This window comes from Chlorocebus sabaeus, chromosome 14 (assembly GCF_047675955.1).
Source record: "Chlorocebus sabaeus isolate Y175 chromosome 14, mChlSab1.0.hap1, whole genome shotgun sequence".
NCBI classification, from domain to species: domain Eukaryota; kingdom Metazoa; phylum Chordata; class Mammalia; order Primates; family Cercopithecidae; genus Chlorocebus; species Chlorocebus sabaeus.
In genome coordinates, this window is record NC_132917.1 from 23,373,511 (window position 1) to 23,394,476 (window position 20,966).

General features: G+C 53.3%; 1 protein-coding gene across 5 annotated transcripts in view; it reads left to right on the forward strand.

Annotated features, from left to right (window-relative positions):
- KLHL29 (kelch like family member 29) overlaps window positions 1-20,492 on the forward strand; it is a 321,454-nt gene extending 300,962 nt beyond the window's left edge. For all 5 annotated transcript variants that reach the window (XM_007971342.3, XM_007971343.3, XM_073022803.1 and 2 more), the window contains 8 exons: window positions 3,137-3,339; window positions 4,737-4,996; window positions 7,103-7,301; window positions 7,431-7,613; window positions 7,813-7,993; window positions 14,728-14,921; window positions 15,260-15,404; window positions 18,336-20,492. In XM_007971342.3, the coding sequence (XP_007969533.2) occupies window positions 3,137-3,339; window positions 4,737-4,996; window positions 7,103-7,301; window positions 7,431-7,613; window positions 7,813-7,993; window positions 14,728-14,921; window positions 15,260-15,404; window positions 18,336-18,519 (1,549 nt within the window). In that variant the 3' untranslated portion in view covers window positions 18,520-20,492. The remainder of the gene's footprint in view (window positions 1-3,136; window positions 3,340-4,736; window positions 4,997-7,102; window positions 7,302-7,430; window positions 7,614-7,812; window positions 7,994-14,727; window positions 14,922-15,259; window positions 15,405-18,335) is intronic.
- Window positions 20,493-20,966: the final 474 nt, after the last annotated feature.

Genomic DNA, 20,966 nt, shown 5'->3' on the forward strand with positions numbered 1-20,966 from the left:
TTTCTAATTCTGGATGAGTCCATGGCTAATGGTGGGATTGCAAACATCCCGGCAGTTGGACCTAGCCATTCCTCTGCTGAGCAGAGGCTACGTCCCGAACTCTGGCCTCTCCTGGGCACCCCCAACCCGAGAAGGAAGTGACTCTAGGAAGCTCTGGTCTTCTGACAGACCCCATGGGGCCCGTGTGGCTGGGCAGCACCAGCCTGCCCCTCACTCTGCATCCCACCCCCCTTTGTCAGCTTCATAGAGAAGGTTAGTGCTGCCCGTCTGCCCTGCTGCAGTCCCTCCAAAGCCACGTCGTGACCTGGTGGGCCAGCAGCACCCCAAGCCATTCACTCCATGGAGCCCAGTAGCAGGACAAGAAATGGCTCAGGGCAGGGACGGAATAGCCACCTGTACCCCCTCCTCAGGGACCAGGGTCACCCATCACGGGGGTGTCCCTCTGGGGTCCCTGCTCAGAGGGAAGAGGCCTAAGGAGCACTGGGGTCCAGTCCCAAGACAGTCTGGTGTTCAGGGATAGAGAGGCGCCCCCACCCCCTCATAGCTCTCCAGGCCACGCACAAAGGCCTGTGTGGGTGAGAACCATGTGTGTTGGTAAGAGGCACAGGCCTCGCCCTTTGAGGCCTCGTCTCCTCCTTGAACTCAGATTCTGACAGAGCCCCCATCACATTCCCCTGTGCCTCTATGGCCATTCCCTGCAGATCATCTGCCCAGCGCCCCCTCCACCCCATAGGTGGCCCTCACAAGGGGCCAGGAGGAACAGAGCCACCGCCATGCCTCCTGTGGTCAAGTGGTCCTCCTCAGTCAAGACAGCACCTGCGATGCTCTACGGCACCTGGTGCCCCCCTCCTGCGCCTGGCGGCCGGGACCCGCTCCCTGGCTCAGACTGTGGGCGAGACAGGCAGCACCCCGCAGCAGCCATGCGGGTCCCATCGCACTCGCCACTCAGCCATGGACTGTCCATCTGCCCAGCACCCCTCCCCACAGTGCATCTGTGTGCGTGTGTGCTCGCACATCCTGAGGTCCCCTGGGCTCAGCCCTTCACTGGCTTTGAGCTCCTCCACCTGAGGACTCCTGGGTAGACAAGTGAGCTGGCCAGAGGTGAAGGCAGCAGTGACTGGGGGCCTCGGGAGCAGGCTGTGGCCCCGTGTGACCTCCACAGGGCAGAGGGGCATGCAGAGGAGAGGCCAGGCAGCGGCTTGCAGGAATGAAGGCCCGGGCAGCAAAGACAGGAGTACGAGGTTGACCAGATGGCTCTGGGGCTGGGGGTGTTAAGGATTTCTGTGGTTTCAAGTGATCACGTAGTAGATTACTTTTACACTTAACAAAGCCACCGAGGTATGAAATCCATCCCAACAGCAGAAGACTAGGTGTGTGAAGTCACTTTAGGAGTCACTCTGTGTTGCAGGGGTTTGGAGGGGCCTCTGTGGAGCCCACACCTTGCCCCCTCTGCCTTCTGGGCTGGCCCAGGGCTTGGAGGCAGAGGCCCCTTGGGGTCCTGGTGGGATGAGCCGTTGTGTGGGGACGGCCTACCGTGGCCGCCCTGGGAGGGAGCCTGGATGCCGGCTCTGTGGCAGGATTGCATCTCCCCCTCTCCTCCTGGCCATGCCTGCACTGAGGCCCTGGGAGGGCGGTGCCTGACCTGAGAGAATGTCGCTCTAATGATGGAGTTTCAGGTACTGCCACATAAAGAAGAGTCTCGTGGGAAGGGCATTTTCCAGCCTCTGCCACAAAATCTCCACGGGAGTTCAGACCTCATCTAGGTCCACCCTCTTGTTTTGCAGAAGAGGAGGCTGAGGGCCTGGGAGGCCAAGGCTGCCCACCTGTCAGTGGCAGAGCCCGGGCACCCAGCGCCCCCAGCTCCCTGCCCTGTGCTCTTTCCGCTCACCCACATACCCAGCAGCTGGTCTGTCTGCAGCTTGCTGGACACCTCGACAGCCCCACCGCCAGCCACAGGTGCGCGCAAGGGACCCATCACAAGCATCTTGCCCTGTGGCCTCCTCAGAAGCGAGTGAGTGGACCACAGAGGTCGTTTCCCAGCCATGTGGCCGAGCCCAGCCCCAGGCAGGACCGGGCTCCGGGCAGGAAGCAAGGCTGCTCTGAGGAGCCAGGACAGGGCAGCCAAGCCGACGGCCTACGAGGCCTCTGGACTCCCGACGCGCCGGGTGTTTTTACTCCTGCTGTCACTTATGCATCGGTGTCACTCTTGCTTCATCTGATCTGTTTCCTTCCAGGTCCAGCTTTAGGGGCAGCTGCCAGGCCTTAGGAGCCTTTGCAATGGTTTTGTATTCCTGTAGACACCAGATATAAACAGATTGATATATTTGTGTCCCTCCCCTGCTCCCCCCAGTTCCCAAGCCCGATGCACACTCTACACGCAGGCCACTCTGACCTCTGACCCCGTGTTCCATGTGGCAGGAGGGCCCCGCCCCGGGCCAGGCCCCAGGTCATGGCTGCTGGCTGTCTGTGGCGGAAGTCCTTGGTTGTTTCCTCTCCCCTCCTCCCGGCTCTGACCATTCTGTCCGTCTATCTCGTCTTGTCCTCAGTTTCAAAGCAATGTCATGAAGGGCTTCCTTTCCATGCCTAAAAGGAAACAATATGTTTTTGGAAAGAGGTGGGGTTGGAGAAGGTTCTGGGGCAACTTGGGGCCCTCGGTCTTGGGGCGATCAGAGGATATCTCTGGATTGGCTGGGATCACAGCCAGTTGGGAGCCTCCCAAGCCTGGGTCACATTGGAGAATCTGCCACCCAAGGCAGGCAAGGCCGGGCTGGGATGCGTCGGCCTGCTTTGGTGGAGATGCCAGGGCCTGCAGTGGGCTGAACCGTATTGTTTCCCTTTGAGGCCAGTCCTGGTCCTCGTCCCCATCCATAGCTCATGCTTTTTGATTTGCATCTTTTTTTGCATGGACATGCCGAGTAGTGATAAGCAGGGTTTTCTGTTCTTTTGGGCGTCTCTGGTCAGACTCTTCTCTTTCAGATCCCGTGTCAGAGCATTAGGTTCAGGTGTGTCATTGCTGTGTCCTTTGAGTCCTAAAACCAAGGGCGTGACCAAGGTGTGCAGGGAGATCTAGCCCTGTGAGGAAGCGGCACGATGGCCACGGGGCAGCAGGTAAGGACACCCTGGTCTCTGTGCCTAGGTCCGTGCAAGACAGCGGCCAGGGCGGCCGGGAGAAGTTGGAGCTCGTCCTGTCGAACCTGCAAGCAGACGTCCTGGAGTTGCTGCTGGAGTTTGTCTACACGGGCTCCCTGGTCATCGACTCGGCCAACGCCAAGACACTGCTGGAGGCGGCCAGCAAGTTCCAGTTCCACACCTTCTGCAAAGTCTGTGTGTCCTTTCTCGGTGAGCCCGGAGGCCATGTGTGTCACTTGTGGGGAGGAGTGCAGATGGGCAGACAACTCCATAAACAGCAAGGACTGGGCGGGGAGGGCTGTGTGTGCATACCCGAAGCTCCCTCTCATGTGGCTGGGTTTGGCAGGGCTGTTTTAAGATGGTAATTTGGATACACATGCAAAGACTCTCTTTCCCTGGCATGAAATGAAGGGGATTCCATGTCATTTCTCTGTAGGTGGGAGAGGCGCACTGTGCCCCGCCAGGCCTTGTGGGAACAAACGGTACCATGAGGGCTGTGCATGTGCTCTGCCTGTGGGGAGAGGCCGTGGCCCTGGCCTCACCACCCTGTTCTCTAGACCCGGAACAAAGCAGCCCAAACTTGCTTTCCCTTTACCTTACTCATACCTGGGCTACCCCAGATGTCTGCCCAGGCCTAGATATCTGAACTGTCCCTTGAGTACCCATGTCTGCTGCCCAGGATGGGGACTGAGTGTCAGGAGCTCCCGGGGGTCCCTGAGCCAAAAAACATGCTGCCTTTACACTTGATGCTGCCCTGCATGGGCGACGGCAAGGTGAGGGAGGGACAAAGACGAAAGCCTCCAAAGAACCGGTGGCCTGGGGTATGGAGTGCAGAGAGAAAGCCAGAGCCCAGCCTAGCGATGGGGCAGATCTGTGAGGACAGAGGGGGACCAGGCAGTCTCGAAGTGCCGGGAACCACGGCAGCGATGAGGCTCGCACACAGGCCTCCAAGAACCCAGACACACCTAGGCTGGAAGAACTACTAGCATGAAGGGGGAAGAGTGTGAGGTCCTGGGAGGGACAGTATTGGGTAAACAGGGTATGGAGATGGCTCCCACCCTGGACCTAGCCACTAAGCCCAGGAGAGCTGGCCAGATGGACCCCAGAGCCTAGCCGGCCAGATTGGGTAGGGCAGAAGCCTATGCAAGAAGCTGGGAGGTGCACAAGGGGCACTACAGCTGACACAGCTTAACGAAGGAGTCTGGGACCGCAGACATGCCTGGCATGGAAGACATACAACATGGAAGATGCTGTAAGCCTCGGTGCTACCCTCAACCTCAGCGACAGTGTGACTCCTGGCCCCAGCCCAGGCCCAGGCTCTGAGCAGGACTCTCACACTCCATGCCTCCCAGTCTCGGTCCTTCTGCCAGGACCTGTGCACACAGAGGGAGGCCCCTGGGAATCAGCATGAGATGGGATAAGGGAGAACCCAGGAGAAGGATCGAAGGCTCCAGACACCCAGGAAGGGGGCCTGCAGGGACTCTGAATGCTGGAGGCAGGGTCCCCAGGATGTGGGTTCAGAGAAGGATCCAGGGTGACAGCGATGGGAACAGGTGGCAACTGCTTCCAGGGCCCTTGGCTCAGTGGTCCTGTGCTCTTGCCCCCAGAGAAGCAGCTGACGGCCAGCAACTGCCTGGGTGTGCTGGCCATGGCCGAGGCCATGCAGTGCAGCGAGCTCTACCACATGGCCAAGGCCTTCGCACTGCAGATTTTCCCCGAAGTGGCCGCCCAGGAGGAGATCCTCAGCATCTCCAAGGACGACTTCATCGCCTACGTCTCTAACGACAGCCTCAACACCAAGGCCGAGGAGCTGGTGTATGAGACGGTCATCAAGTGGATCAAGAAGGACCCTGCGACACGCACACAGGTGGGGCCTGCCCTGCCCCCGCCCCTTCTCTCTGGGTTTGGGCTCCCCCTGCGGCAATGGGGTCTGCATCAAGGGTGAAGGAAGTGAACTTTCCTTGTCCTGCTCCCCCTGAGTGGCAGAGAGGAGAAGGGAGGGCAGAGAGATGAGAACCCAGTCACCAAAGGATCCTCAAGGGCTGGCATTCCACCCCAAAGGAGACCCAAGTGGGCCAAGAGCCGCAGCACCTGCACTCTGCAGGGAGAAGTGGGTGCCTGAGCCAGGGGGCTCTGGGGCTCCCAGGAGGAGGAGCCCACACCTGCTCAGGAGCCCACACCTGCTCCAGTTGTTGAGGGAATGGACAGCCCCTGATGGACCAAATGGAAACCCCTGTGCTCAGGAAGGGGGAGAATGTGAGGTCCTGGGGAGACTGTGTTGAGTAAACAGAGGACACAGAGAGGGCTCCTGCCCCAGACCTAGCCACTGAGCCCTGGAGAAAGGGGTCCTCAGATCAGGTGGGAAAGCAGGGTTTCTTTTCAGAGGTAGGAAGTTAGATGGGGCAGCTAATAACAGTGACGGCCACAATTCCCTATGACCCCCAGATCTGTGTCTCGGGCTCAGAACCCTCTCCTGAGCTCCAGACCCCTCTGCTCAGTGGCCTTCTTGGGCCTCTCCAGCAGAATGTCCCGCAGATCCATCTAATTCACCAAGCCCAAAGCCTACACTTCTTCCTGTGCTCCTGATTTCAGCCACGCCTGGTCCCCAAAACTGAAGCCTAGCTTCTTCCCATGTCTCCCACAGCCATTTGGCTACACAGCGCTCGTTCCTGCCTCCTTCCTCCCCTTTAAGTGAATCGACTTCCCTCTCCCCATCGAGACCTTCCTCCTCTCACCAGGATTACTGCAGCACCTCCTAAGTGGTTTCCCTGCCTCTGTCTTGCTCCCTCCAACTCCATTTTCCACCCTCCAGCCTGAGTGGTCTCTCTAAAAGCACACTGAACATCTCATCCGTCTGCTCAAACCCCTCGTCAGTTGCCTGATCGACTCCGCAGGGGAAACTGTGCCGTCCTTGTTGAGCATGAGCCGGCCTCCCCAGCCTCTCTCCTCTCACTTCTCCCTGTCTCCCTAAACGCCTCCTCAACAAAATCCTGTTGCATCTCGTAAGAATAAAACCCATACAATTCTCCAGATGCACCATTCTCTTTCACTCTCTGACACCTCTACACAGGCTTCAAATGTCCGCCCTCCCCTCCACCTTGTGCCTGGCAGAAGTCTGCCCATTTTGCATACCCCATCCAGACGCCACTCCCTCTGCAAAACCTCTTACTCCTGCATCCACTACAAACCCTCACTATACCTTCCTCTTGCCCCCCGTGAATTTTTTGTAGCAGATCCCCTCCCTTTAAACTGTCTACCCCTTGAGGTCAGAGACTGGGTCGTATTGGTCCTTGCACCCCCAGTGATGAGCTTCATGCCTGGCCTATGGTGGTCGCCAGTTACTCATGGGATGAAACGAAAGTGGAGTGATGAGCAGAGTTTGTTAGGAGGGGAGATTCAAGTGAGCCTCTGAAACCTCCTTGGTGCAGGGCGACAGTTTGAGGCCGCGGGACGTGGGACACCACTGAAAGAGTTTTCGGTGCTGGGGAGACACAGGCTTCCACGGCTGGAACTTGGCAAGCTCAACAGTCGCCATCTTCTTGAAGCTTTTGTGGGTCCTCCCACCTGTTCCTGAGTCCTTGCCGTACTCACAGCTCTTTAATAATCGTGTCTTCCTCATTTTAACCACCCCGCCCCTACCCCCAGTGGCCTGATCTGCAGCAGGGGTCCATGGCCCAGGGTGGAGTGTGAGAATGGGGTGCTGGGGGGATGAACAGGTGCTCCCACTCCTGCAGGGCTGGCTGCTGCCTGCCAGCCTCCCCTCCCCATCCCTGTGCTCCCTGCCCTCCCCTCCACACCTCCAGCTGATGGTACCTCTCTCTACCTCTGTCTAGGCTAGCAGAACATCTACACTCCCAAGCCCGACACAGCCTGGAATTACGCGTTCTTGTGCAGCCACACACCGTTTCTTTCCTTCCAGGAGGTGGCGCTCTCTTGCTAGTCTAAGAAGATTCCATGTCTCCTTTACCTGCAGTATGCAGCCGAGCTTCTGGCCGTGGTCCGCCTCCCCTTCATCCACCCCAGCTATCTGCTCAATGTGGTTGACAATGAAGAGCTGATCAAGTCATCAGAAGCCTGCCGGGACCTGGTGAACGAGGCCAAACGCTACCATATGCTGCCCCACGCCCGCCAGGAGATGCAGACGCCCAGAACCCGGCCACGCCTCTCCGCAGGTTTGAAGGGGCACGCCCCGAACCTCCCCAGAAGCAGTGTCTTAGGCTCAGTGGTCCCAGTGAGGTGCCAGGCACAGATGCCAACAGTCTCCGGGTGTGTCCCAAAGGCGCCCATCCATGTCCCTGCAGGTGTGGCTGAGGTCATCGTCCTGGTTGGGGGCCGTCAGATGGTGGGGATGACCCAGCGCTCACTGGTGGCCGTCACCTGCTGGAACCCGCAGAACAACAAGTGGTACCCCTTAGCCTCGCTGCCCTTCTATGACCGCGAGTTCTTCAGTGTAGTGAGTGCTGGGGACAACATCTACCTCTCAGGTGAGGCCCCCCGGGGCTGGGGCGGGACCAGGCATGGGGATCCCAAGGAGACTGCTCCCCATGTCAGGGCCAAGGAAGGCTGCAGCCCAGAAGTGTCTACTTTGCAGATGAAGGCTTCCTCTGCCCCTGGGGCTGGGCTTGCTGACCCCAGGCCCCTCCTCACCCCGCCTGCTCTCTCTGCCTCCCACACTGCCTCCAGGTGGGATGGAATCAGGGGTGACGCTGGCTGATGTCTGGTGCTACATGTCCCTGCTTGATAACTGGAACCTCGTCTCCAGAATGACAGTCCCCCGCTGTCGGCACAATAGCCTCGTCTACGACGGGAAGATTTACACCCTCGGGGGACTTGGCGTGGCGGGCAACGTGGACCATGTGGAGAGGTAATGAGGCCATGGTCAGGACAGGGGCATGCTCTATGCTCACCAAGAACTGAAATCACATCACTGTACCTCCTGACACCCACTTAGTGGCGATGGAGCAGAGCCGGGACCATTCATAAGGGCAGTCATCCCAGGCTCTTCAATCATAGCACCGGGGGCACCAGGGTGTGGGGTCCAAGCAGGCAGGAGGACATCTGTGTCACCTTTGCAGTCGCTGAGATGGGAGATGGGGCGCTTCTGTCCCAACAGCCCATTTAGGTGTCAGACAAGCTGGAGGCCTAAGATCCAGTTGCAGAAGGCCTGGGATGAGCCAGACCCTCCCGGCCAGGCAGTCAGGGAACACCCTGCACATGAGCACCAGCCCAGAGACCACTGGGGTTTCGGGCAAAGCTGGAAGCAATGTTTAAAATGCGGGTCATGCCGGTGGCAGTGCCTCCTTGTCCTGCCAAGCGGGGGTCATACACCAGGGAGCTCCCCTCCTCCCTCCAGCCACACACACCAGGACATCTGTTCATAATACAGGGAAAGGCCACTGCACACAAACTAAGCAATTTAGGGAGCACATTCTTGCCAACCCTCTAGAACTTTCCAGAAGAAAAAAAGCCAAAGGACCACGTGTGTGAACCTGCCCTCTGCTGGGAGTCCCCGGCTGGCTTCCTCCTGAGGCCATTGTGGAGGGTTAGATACAGGCATGAGGGGTGTGGGCTGAAGCGCGTGCTTCCAGGTGAGAATACAAAATCCTTTTCCCTTGAGCCAGGGAGACTGTTCTTACACAGAACGGATGCCTGGGGGAAGAGCTCAGGAAGCTTCGTCAGGCAGCAGAATGGAGGCTTAGTCCTGCTTTTGGAGAAACTAGTGCCTGGAGGGTAACCCATCAGGCTGACCTGGCCCAAAGCACAACCCAGGGGAGACAGCTAAGATCGCCAGAGCCCTTCCTGTACCTGAGCCCACCACCCCCACTGCCACGTGCCACCAGAAAGCACATCTTCCCGTGGGACATAATGTTGCCTATGAAGCCACAAATACCCCTCCATTCGTATTTTTCCCCCTTGGTGGCTAATTGGACACTTGACAAATGTTACAGCAAAGATGGCTTACAGAGTGAGACAGGCTCTGAATGCTCATTGTGGGCTTTTAACTCCCCCAAGTGGAGCCCAGAGATGGCTCAGTAACAACATTTAATTGTCATATTGGTCTGGCAATCGTGGGCATTCCTGGGTGATGATGAGGATATTAGCGCTGTTGCTGGACCTGGGTTGGCCCCGGTGCTGGCGGCCTTCAGTGTGACCCACTGCCCAGCTATGCATACCCCAAGAATTCTGGAAGCATCCGCTTCCGATCATTTGTCATCCAATAATAAATACATGAAAAAGGAGACATTTTCTCTGTAGGAGTAAACTGAGCTGGATCCGTCATTCTGTCTTGCTTTTGTCAGCTATTTTTAATCTCCTAAGACACTGATTACTCATTTTGCAAACTTATACTTGTTGATAAATATAGAGATTTGTTCAAGGATCAAATGCACCAACTAAGCAGTGAGACAAGCTCAGCTTTTCTGGGGTCCTGGAGCAGTTCTGCAAGGCCCAGGGGTTGCCTGTTAGGGCCTTCCCTGGGGGGTGAGGCTTTCCGTCTGGCTGTGAAAGGTCAGCATGGGCACAGTGTGAGCAAGACCACCCTGGGAGCCCCAAGAGATGATGGAGCCATCCAGGACGAAAGGGTGCCCTGAAGGGCCCTGAGCCCTTCCTCAGCCCACTGGACTCTGCCAGCTATCCTTGCAGGGGTAGTGCAGGCTTGAAGACCCCTGGGCAGTGTACATGCAAGTTGGTTGGAGGGTGCAGGCAAAGGGGCACTCACTGCTTTCCAAGAAGTGTAGCTACCCCCTTCGGGTGAGTTGCTTTCTGTGGCACACAGTGGCAATGATGAGAATTCAGGGTGACAGGAAGGTCAGGGTAATGGGGACAGACACGAGGGTGCTTTGTTCCCCAGGAAGCACTAATGGTACAAATGGCTATTATATTGATAATGAATGAGATATATGGTGCATTATAATTATATTACATTACGGTATTACAGAAATAGAGCAAGATTATATAATTATAGATTAAGACAACAGCACAATAGACAAACCTGTATTATATCATTATATAAATAACTGGGTCTAATATTTTATAGCAATATATTGCAGTCGCTGTGGTTACTGGATAAATGATAGCAGAGCGCCTCACTCGGCGGGGTCATTTGCATGTCATTAGCATATCCTTCTCAAGCAGGAAGCTGACAGATTGAGCTGACGGGAGGGCTCATGGCTTGGCAATCAGCCACCTGGAATAACAAGCTCTCAGGAAATTCACATTTGGTGCAATGTGCCATCATACTGAAAGACTGAGGACTAACAGCCACATAATCTTCCACTGTCTCCCAGCTCCTTCTGCAGGAGCTCTTTGGAGCCCTGCCATATTGGCTTAAAAAGCAGATATCTGAACTTCTGACACTGTCCAAAAAGACACTTACTCCATTGCATATAAGCCACATATCATTCGTCTGGGGCTTAATTGAATCTGCCCCACTGCTGCCCTTTGAGACATTCCAGCCTCTTCTCAAATCCAAGTACAGAACTGGACGTCATATCACCCTCGCTTGGAGGCAGACGCACGGGCTCTGGGAGGCCAGCTTCCTGGGGCTCTGGGCTGTGACCGAGTTATGGCTGGTGCCCCAAGGAGGCTCACAGAAAAAAAGCAGGTCCCGTTTGCCTCCCAGGAAAGATGTGTCAGGGACAGACCCAACCCTGGTGGCACAGCACGCCATGCCCAGGCCTCGAGTTGCATCCAGGCACTCACCGAACAGTGAGCAGCGTGGTGGGTGGTAGATGTGTCCCCCGCTGGGAGGGCCTAAGTATGGAGGCAACTGGAGTTGGGAGAGCAGCCCCCAAGGAACCCAGCAGAAACAATGAGGACCGATATTCCAGCTTCCCCATGAAGTAAGACCTCAAACCTCCCAGTGACCTGGCCAGGTTGCTGAACCCCAAGTCTGCTTTTCCCAGCAGCTGCCTCCTGTTGTCCTTTCTCCCATCTTGTCTGGAACTCATGTTCTGTCATTTCATCCTCTTCCTCTGCTGCTTTGTCCTGCACCCCACATCAGCAGATCTGTTCAATCCAACCGTTTGCATTCTCGGCGCCCAGCCTTGGGGGCTGAATGGTGATGGAGAAAATCCCACTCCACAACACACTGGCCCCACCATGCGGGAAGGGAAGGCCCCCATCTGCTACCGGCTCCTTCACGCTACAAGGCAGCCTTTCTGGGTTTCCTTCTTTAGCACTTTCTCCCACTCTCAAGAGCAGTTATTTCTTGTCTTGACCTCTCTCCTCAGAGAGCTGACCCTACAGACTCCCCCACTACTTTGGTCAACCCTGACTTCTGCTTCACAGAGAAAATGGAGCCATCAGTCAAGAACTTGCTCACCTTCCTGTGGTCACTCCTGCAAATACAGCTACACTCATGCCATCCTTGACTTCCTTTCTCCTGTGCAAATGGACTCCACATTCCCTCCACACTTTGGATTCCATTTGCATCCACCTCCTGAAAGCTTCCATCATCAGCTCTCCCCTCTCTTTGATATACACTTAATCTTTCATTATCCAGTTGGACTCCTTGCTATTTTAGCATGTATATACACACAAGTAAACATTCCCCTTAAAAGTTAAAACAAGACCTGTTTTTCACTGGCTCGTGAGATCTGAATGTTAAAATTACAGGAACTCTGAGCCAGTTGTTAACCACAAAAATTTAACAATTTCTAATTATTAAAAATTATGTACACAATATTAAAAACAAAGGTAATTCATACAATTTATCACTTCCTAATTTTTTACTACATTTTACTGCTCTCTTGGGCCTTGAGGTTTATATATGCCCATTGCACCTCCCCAGGGAGGAGATTCCAGAGAATGGTGGCCACAGCACATCTCTTTCCAACTCCATGTTCAGCAACATCCCTATGGTAGCTTGAAATCAACCAAGTGGGAGGAGTGACATCACAGAAACCAGCAAATGCTGCAAACCATGACGTTTTCCCTAGAGAGCTGGCTGTTAAACATTCATCAGCATTCCATTGACCTCTCTCAGCTCCGGATTCTTTTCTAGGTCCTACCTTCTGTGCCTCTTCACAGCTAAGTTTCTTCCAAAAGAAGTCTACACCCACGGTCTCCACTGACACAAATGGCTTCTGGACCTCTTGTTCCAGTTGAAGTGCCCTTGACTACAGAGCAGTGGCCTGTTGGAGATTCCATCCTCCATCCTTGAAGCCCTCGCCTTTGGGGGCATAGCCACTCACTCGCTATTGGCACCCTGGTTGCCCTCCGAGGACACCTCTCAGCTCCCCTCTTAAAGGCTACATTTCCCCAGTCTGTCCTCAGCTCCCACACACTTCACATCTCCCCAACGCACTCTTAAGCTTCCATTTCCAGCTTTGTGCCAGAGATCCCACAGCTGAATATTTAATCCACACCCAAATATCTGACTGTCTGCTGCACATCCCCAGTCTGTTGCCCACAAATACTGTAAATTTCCTGTGAAAAAAACTGAAATCACCCTCCTCCCTCAACCTCCCCATCCCACCAGTAGTGTCACCATCCACCAGTCTCCCAAGCCAGACCCTGAACCATTAGTGGCAACTGTCTCCTTTAGCACCAGTATCTCATCAATGAGCAGCCACACCCATTCGCCTCTCCTTCTGTTCCTGTGTCCTCATACTCTTGTCATCCCTTGGTCCCAGCCACTGTCGCATCTCACTAATCTGCAATTTCTTGTGCAGATTAGTCTAACTAGTCTCCCTGCTTCTGACCTCACTCCAGGACATACTCCACCCTGCAGACACAGTGATCTCTCTAGAGGCCAAATTTGATCACATTATTTCCCTGCTTAAAACCTTCAGGACAGCCAGGCACTGTGGCTCACATCTGTAATCCCAGCACTTTAGGAGGCCAAGGTGGGAGGATTGCTCAAGCTCAAGGGTTCAAGACCAGCCTGGGCAACATAGGGAGACCTCATCTCTATGAAAAATCAAAAACTTAGCCAGGCATGATGCTGCACACCTGTAGTCCCAGCTACTCAGGAGGCTGAGGTGGGAGAATTGCTTAAGACCAGAAGATCAAGACTGCAGTGAGCCGTGACCATGCTGCTGCATTCTGGCCTGGGCGACAGAGCAAGACCCTGTCTCAAACAAACAAACCTTCACCCACTGCACTCTAGATAAAGCCCAACTCCTTTAGCTTTGCACACACGGCCATTTTGTTTTTCTTTTTGTTTTTTTGAGACAGAGTTTTGCTCTTGTTGCCCAGGCTGGAGTGTAATGGCACAACCTTGGTTCACCGCAGCCTCTGCCTCCCAGGTTTGAGCAGTTCTGCCTCAGACTCTGGAGTAGCTGGGATTACAGGCATGTGCCACCATGCCCAGCTAATTTTTTTTTCTTTTTTTTTTTTTGGATTTTTAGTAGAGACGGTGTTTCTCCATGTTGGTCAGGCTAGTCTCAAACTCTCGACTCAATTCAGGTGATCAAACTCAGGTGATCCACCCACCTCGGCCTCTCAAAGTGCTGGGATTACAGGCATGAGCCACCGCACCTGGCCCTTTTTAACTTTTTAACTAACCCCCACTTCTAACTTTTAACTTTTTTACTAACCCCTGGCCCTTTTTAACTAACCCCCACTTCCAGCCATTCCATACTATGGAAGCACCTTGACTGACGATGGGGTTATTTCCTGATAAACTCATTAAAAGTTGAAAATATTCTAAATCAAAAATACATCTAATACACCTGCCCTACTGAACATCATAGTTTAGCCAGCTTACCTTAAACATGCTCTGAACACTTACATTAGCCTACAGCTGGGCAAGAGCATCTAACACAAAGCCTATTTTATAATAAAATGTCAAATATCTCATGGATTTTATTGAACACTGCACATTACATCAAAATTGCAATCGTTTTGCACCATCATAAAGTTGAAAAATCGTAAGTCGGGGACTGTCTGTACTCTAAATTCTCCCAAAATGCCACCTTTGCTTACTGCTCTCCCTTCACCTGTAATGCTTTCCCTGTGCCCACTCAGCCCTGCTTCCCATCCACCTAGCTAGTAGCTTATTCACCCTTCAAGGCCCAGCCTGGTTATCGGCACCTCTAGGAAGCTAATATGACCTATTGGAGCTGCTGGGTGCTCCCTTCCATGTGCACCTTGGGTTTCTTGCCTTCAGACCACTCAGCATCCTGCATGTAATTGTTCATGTGTTTTATTTGGCTTGCCTTCTTCATGAGGCCATAAGCGCCTTGAGGGCAGGAATGGTACTTCATCCAGCATGTTTCTCCAGTTTCCAGCCCAGGGTCTAGCTATAAAGCACATGCTCAGTGCAGCATTGCCAAATGCAAGGGCAGGATTGAGCTGGATAGAGAGGAGGGGAGCACTGTGTGAGCAAAGGGATGGAGACAGGAATTCTGCAGAGGCTGCCACAGGCAGAAAGAGCCCACTGATGTTCCAGAGGAAGGCTGAGAGGGCTAATTTGGACCAGACCCTACAAGGCCTTGAGTGTCTCATCGCAGTACCTCCCATCGCTGTGTGATCTCAGGCTATGCTGGCCATGCTGAGGGCAAGGAGCAGATGGTAGTCTGCTGCCCTTGCTTGTGACCTCTGCCCCGCACAAGGTCCATCTTGACCCTGGGCTCTTTTTCTCCTCTCCTGCAGGTATGACACCATCACAAACCAATGGGAGGCCGTGGCCCCTCTGCCCAAGGCAGTGCACTCTGCTGCAGCCACAGTGTGTGGTGGCAAGATCTACGTGTTTGGTGGGGTGAATGAGGCAGGCCGAGCTGCCGGTGTCCTCCAGTCTTACGTTCCTCAGACCAACACGTGGAGCTTCATCGAGTCCCCAATGATTGGTGAGAACCAGTGGTGTCCTCAGCCCAGGGCCAGGGTCGCACCCCTGCCTCACTGATTTGTTCAGTATCCATGCCCAGAAGTCAGGCTAAGCCCAACAGCTCTGCAGACCCAAATCTAGAGGGTGGCAGGAGTTGCTGAGCCCCCAGTTCAGGTGTCTGGAGAAGGGCAAGTGAGTCAAGGCTCCAGGTTCCCCCGGGCCCCGGACCTGTCTCCAGGCCAATCAGTCACTTGTTGGAAGTCTTTCCAGCTTCCTTCCCTGGAGGGTCTGCTGGGAAAGAAAAGGAGAGGGAAGTCCGAGACAAGATGCCGTGACCTGCCTGCTCTGCTCTCCTCACAGACAACAAGTATGCCCCCGCTGTCACACTCAATGGCTTCGTTTTCATCCTGGGCGGGGCTTATGCCAGAGCCACCACCATCTACGACCCTGAGAAAGGAAACATTAAGGCGGGCCCAAACATGAACCACTCTCGCCAGTTCTGCAGGTGAGGGGCTGTGGCACCTTGGTTAGGGCTGGGACGGAGGAGCGGGAGGAGGAGGGGTGTGACCACAATGATTTCCCACCATTCAGTGACCATAATGATTCCCAGGCCCAGAGCAGTGGCCCTCCCCATCCAACCACAGGAGTGGGCATTAGCCCAGACCAGTAGGGTGGAGCACCCAGAGCAGCCCACAGCAGCCTCTGGCCCAGGAGCCTATCCCCAGGGCTCCAGCTGACCCAGCTCCAGCAGAAATGAACTATTTCCTGAAGGCATCAAGGCTACCCTGCTCTCAGTGAGAGGTGAGGTCTGCTTCCCCCAGGACTACCTGCCCCATCACAGACGGGAGGCAGTGCCAGGCCAGAGCTGTGTGATGCCCTATAGGAACAAGTGATTTCTTGGGGGAATGCTCTGACAGCATGAATGATCCTGATGGCCTTGGGAGCTGTGCTTGGGGCTCAGAGTCCCAAAGGCTGACTGGGTAAAAGCACACACAAACCTGCCCCTGCAGGCAGAGAAGGTAGAGGGCCAAGTGTGGCTCGGTCCCCAGGCTTCCTGGCCCTGTGGCAATGAGACACCAGTCCCTGCTCTTCCAACCCCATCCTTTCCTGGACTAAGAGGAACAAGGAATAAGAAGGGGCCCCAAGGCCGGGCACAGTGGCTCACGTCTATAATCCCAGCACTTTGGGAGGCCGAGGTGGGTGGATAACTTGAGATCAGGAGTTCGAGACCAGCCTGGCCAACATGGTAAAACCCCGACTCTACTAAAAATACAAAAATTTGCCAAGCATGGTAGTGTGTGCCTGTAATCCCAGCTACTCAGGAGGCTGAGGCAGGAGAATCGCTTGAACGCGGGAGGCAGAGGTTGTAGTGAGCCGAGATCATGCCACAGCACTCCAGCCTGGGTAACAGAACAAGACTCCATCTAAAAAAAGAAAAAGGGGGGCCTCAGAAACCCCATTGTCAGGACTCCCATAGCAGATGCTTCCTGAAGATATCTTGTGCCTGTGCAGAGGTAACTGCAGAATCTTCAGTGTGGGAATAGCATGAAGTACTTACTGAGTGCCCATTGTCTGTGTAGCATAGCTAGAAAAGATATAACCTACTAGCATGTCAGTGACCTTGGACACATCCCTTCCCCTCTCTGGGGAAGTTCTGTCTGTGAAACAGGCGGTTGGACCAGACAACTGCTAAGCTCCTGTTGGACTGAGATTTTACAATTCCTGAGCCATACTTCCATGTCACATACCCTGGTGGCAGTGTGCAGAGCACAGTCTGACTGCCCTGTCCACTGATGCAGACAACTGGAGCATTACGCTCCACTTGGGAGGATGCCCGCACCTCCTCTGAGACTAGAAATGAATGGCAAACAGCCAGGTATGGTGGCTTATGCCTGTAATCCCAGCACTTTGGGAGGCTGAGGTGGACGATTCACAAGGTCTGGAGTTTGAGACCAGCCTGGCCAACATGGTGAAACCCCATCTCTAATAACAATACAAAAATTAGCTGGGGTGGTGACACATGCCTGCAATCCCAGCTACTTGAAAGGCTACGGCAGGAGAATCGCTTGAACCCAGGAGGTGGAGGTTGCAGTGAGACTGCACCATTGCACTCCAGCCTGAGCAACAAGAGTGAAACTCCGTATCAAAAAAAAAAAAAAAAAACCACAGAGGCTGGGTGCGGTGGCTCATGCCTGTAATCCCAGCACTTTGGGAGGCCAAGGTGGATGGATCACAAGGTCAGGAGTTCAAGACCAGCCTGACCAATATGGTGAAACCCCGTCTCTACTAAAAATACAAAAATTAGCCAGGTGTGGTGGCAGTCACCTGCAATCCCAGCTACTCAGGAGGCTGAGGCAGGAGAATTGCTTGAACCCGGCAGGCAGAGGTTGTAGTGAGCCAAGATCACACCACTGCACTCCAGCCTGAATGACAGAGCATGACTCCATCTCAAAAAAAAAAAAAAAAAAAAAAAAAAAAAATGGGAAAGACTTAATGGCAAATGGGAGAGTTAAGCTAGGTCTTGCAAGAGAATCAGGGAATAGGTGTACCACAGAAGGAAAATATGAGGGCCCCAGATGGCATGAAACTAAGGGAGAGAAGACTAGAAGCTCCAGGGTCTGGTAAGAAGTCCCTCTAAGACATTTCAGAAACGGGTGGAGCCTTTGAAAAGGTTTGTGTCCAATGTCAGGGAATAGCCAAGAAGAAATGGCCATTAGCTAAAAGAGAGTCAGGGCCAGTAACAAGATGTGGATGTCAGTGCAAAGAGGTAGCTGAAATGCATTAAGGAAGTCAGTGCAGAGAGGGGCCAGATGCTGAGCCCTCATGATGAGAGAAGCTGACTGAGACAACAGGAGCAAGCCAGTGAGTGTCACACAGGGAAGGGGTCCAGGCACAACCATCGGTCACCCTGCAGAGCATGCTCGGCCCTTGCAATCCTGGGTGGGCAGCAGCACCAGGTCACACAGGAGCACCTTGGCAAGTGGAGCTCCCAGTCAAGTGGCTGACGTTCAATTCCAGCTGAGCTCCTTATTATTCTCTCCCGTCATTCTTGTGAGTCATGTTCCCAATTTGATTTGAGCAGTAGGAAGGCTGCGTGTGCCACACAAAAGAGACTCCAGAAAGCCTCAGTGACCTGAGCTGAGTGCCTGCACAGAGATCTTTCCTCTCCCAGCCATGGTTAGTCACTCTGGCGGGGCAGGGAGGGAGCGCCTTCTGCCGCTCGCAGGGTGGCATAGCACAGCTTCCTGACTGGCCCTAGAGGACAGGTGTTTTTCTTATGTCAGCCCGGGTCAGAGGGCAAAGAAGGGCAGCAAGATCCCAGATGACTTTTGCAAAAGGCACAGGCAACCTACAACAGGACACGACGTTGAGAACCTATCTCCAGGGCCAAGTTGGAAGTGAAATGCCTAACTCTGTCCTTGCTTTCCCCCAACAGTGCCGTGGTGCTTGATGGCAAGATTTATGCAACTGGAGGCATTGTCAGCAGTGAGGGGCCCGCACTGGGCAACATGGAGGCCTATGAGCCCACAACCAACACATGGACCCTCCTCCCCCACATGCCCTGCCCTGTCTTCAGACACGGCTGCGTCGTGATAAAGAAATATATTCAAAGCGGCTGACATCAGCAGAAAGCCCATGATAAGACTGTGGACAAGTCTGGTGAGGCAAGTGCCACGCAATGATAATTTTCCAGCGACACGAACAAGAGGCCAACAAAACACAATCAAGGAACTCACTGCGCTCAACATGTTGAATATTCTCTACATTGAATGTAGAAAATCATCCTCACCTTTGGGTGAAACAGAGGCACCATGCATGGAGCCGCAGGAACCACGATCCCACTGTGGGGCTGGCTGCCTCCTGACCAGGCGCCCGCCCTGAACAGGGGCACCCGCTCTGCCAGGTGCAATAGAGTTTCACATATTTTTCAACTGGGAGAGAGAAGCCGTCTTTTCCTTCCTGCAGAGCAAGTTTGATCCCTAAACAACCATAGATCAGTTATCTTATGACGACATTAGGCATCAGGCTCTCTTGGAATAAGATCAAAGTGTCCTTATCACTTTGATTCCTACTTTTGTTTTTTAACCAATCTACACTTTTAGTGGCCGACAGAAAACAAGGGACAATACTGTGCATCACAAGGCCTAGGAGGCTGCTAGTCCCCACTGGGGCCGAAGAGAAGCCCAGCTGCCCACGCTGAGCCAGGGGTGGCAGCCGTGGGACAGCCGGGGAGCGAGGACAGCGGTCTGTCCTTCACAGGTTTTTCTACTGTGTTTTTGCTGGAGAAGGACAAAGTGATTGCGCTAGCGTTCTCTTACCCAGTATGAATTATTTAGATTTCTGAGGCATTTTCTTGATAAACAAAAGGCTATTTTTAAGTACTGAGAGGAGAAGCAGGCCACAAGAGGGATAATGTTGTGGGAATTCCCAAAGCTCTTTGTAGGTAGTGCCAGAGGGGGGCTTTTGCTCTCATTTTTCTATGTGCAGAATAGAGGATCTCTCCTGGGGTGGGCGATGCCCCCATTTTATTTTTAGAAAAAGTAACTCCCAGACAGCCCCATAAAAGCTGTGCCCAAGGAAGAAGAGTCTGCTCTAGAAGGAGCCCGGTTCTGGCTCAGGACACCGGCCCAGCTCCCTCCATGAGGTCAAGCTGAGGACCCAGGCCAGTGGGAAGGGAAGGAGGGAGAATAAGCATCTATAAAGCACAGGAGACTATTTTTGATATTCATAGCTATATATTAAGGCACCTGCCGCAAGAGCTCTCAGGATGGGGACAGCCTTCTTAGTGGAGCAATGGCAGCAAGGCCTGAGGGCATGAGCAGAACCACTCTTCTTGTCACATATGGACCTGAGAAAAGGGAAGCCAGGAGGGAGGTCACACCGTGGCTCAAAAGGGAAAGGCCTTCCCGCTAGTCCTTAGCCCCTCAAACCTCACACGGTCAACAGTTTCCATTCCAGGGCAGGAAGAATGCTGTCGCCACCACCACCACTGCGCTGTTGAGTTGAAGTTGGTACCAAATACACATTTACCACTTTTATATCTGGGAAGTCAGCTTGCCATCGTTTCATGATAACAACCATTTATAAGAGAAAAAGACAGGACATGCTTTCCATCTTTCAGTATTTGATGACACAAAATTCCAGTTCTAATGCTGGGCATCAACTTCTAGCACTACGAGTGTGGCTCCCACTTGGACAAGATACCGAGCTTCGTTATGCAGTTTTTAATATTATTTATTATTTTAAAAAGTAATAAGCACAAAACTACATACATTGTATGTCATTTAAAGTATTTATGTCAAACAGGGTGCAAGTGTGAACCCAAGGACTGGAGCACAAATTCCTAACTGCCTGGGGCAGGGCTAATGTTAGCATTGGTGTGCGTCTGCCTCCAAAGGAGGTTCTAGTGGTCAGCGAGACTCAACACAGATGACATTGAAATTCCGTTTCTCTCCTCATCTATCACACTGGAGCAAAACTGGCTATTTCTGTGAATGATATAAAACAGGGTTCTCTGTAATGGTATTGTACATAGTATATGTTTATTGTTAAGTTCTTGTTATATTATAATAAATATATTTATAGATCTAGACTTGGAAGCCAGCGTAATCTTTGTGTGCCATCGTCCTGCCACAGGGATGCAAAACCTGTTCTACCCCTCATACATCAGCTGTACGGGTTCTCTTATAGACTTTAGTGCAGATCTTGATGATTAGAAAGGATAGGACTCCATATTGAGGGAAGGTTTAGAGTTGAAAAGCCAAGAAGAAAAGACAATTGAAGGTCAAAGTTGAAGGAGACTTGCAAACACGCTGACACTGACTCTGAGGCTCTTTCTTTCATTGAAGTGCTCTTCTTATTATACCTGTGCAACTGAAAGCTTCAAAACTGTTAGCTTCCCACTGGTATCACTCCTGTGCTGGGGACCGACTTAGAGCCACATGGCAATTCCAGCTCATGAGCCTAAGAAGAGACGCAACACACTTTCTCTAGGAAGAGGAATACAGGGTGATTTCTTTTCTTTTCTTTTTTTTTTTTTTTTTGAGATGGAGTTTCGCTCTTGTTG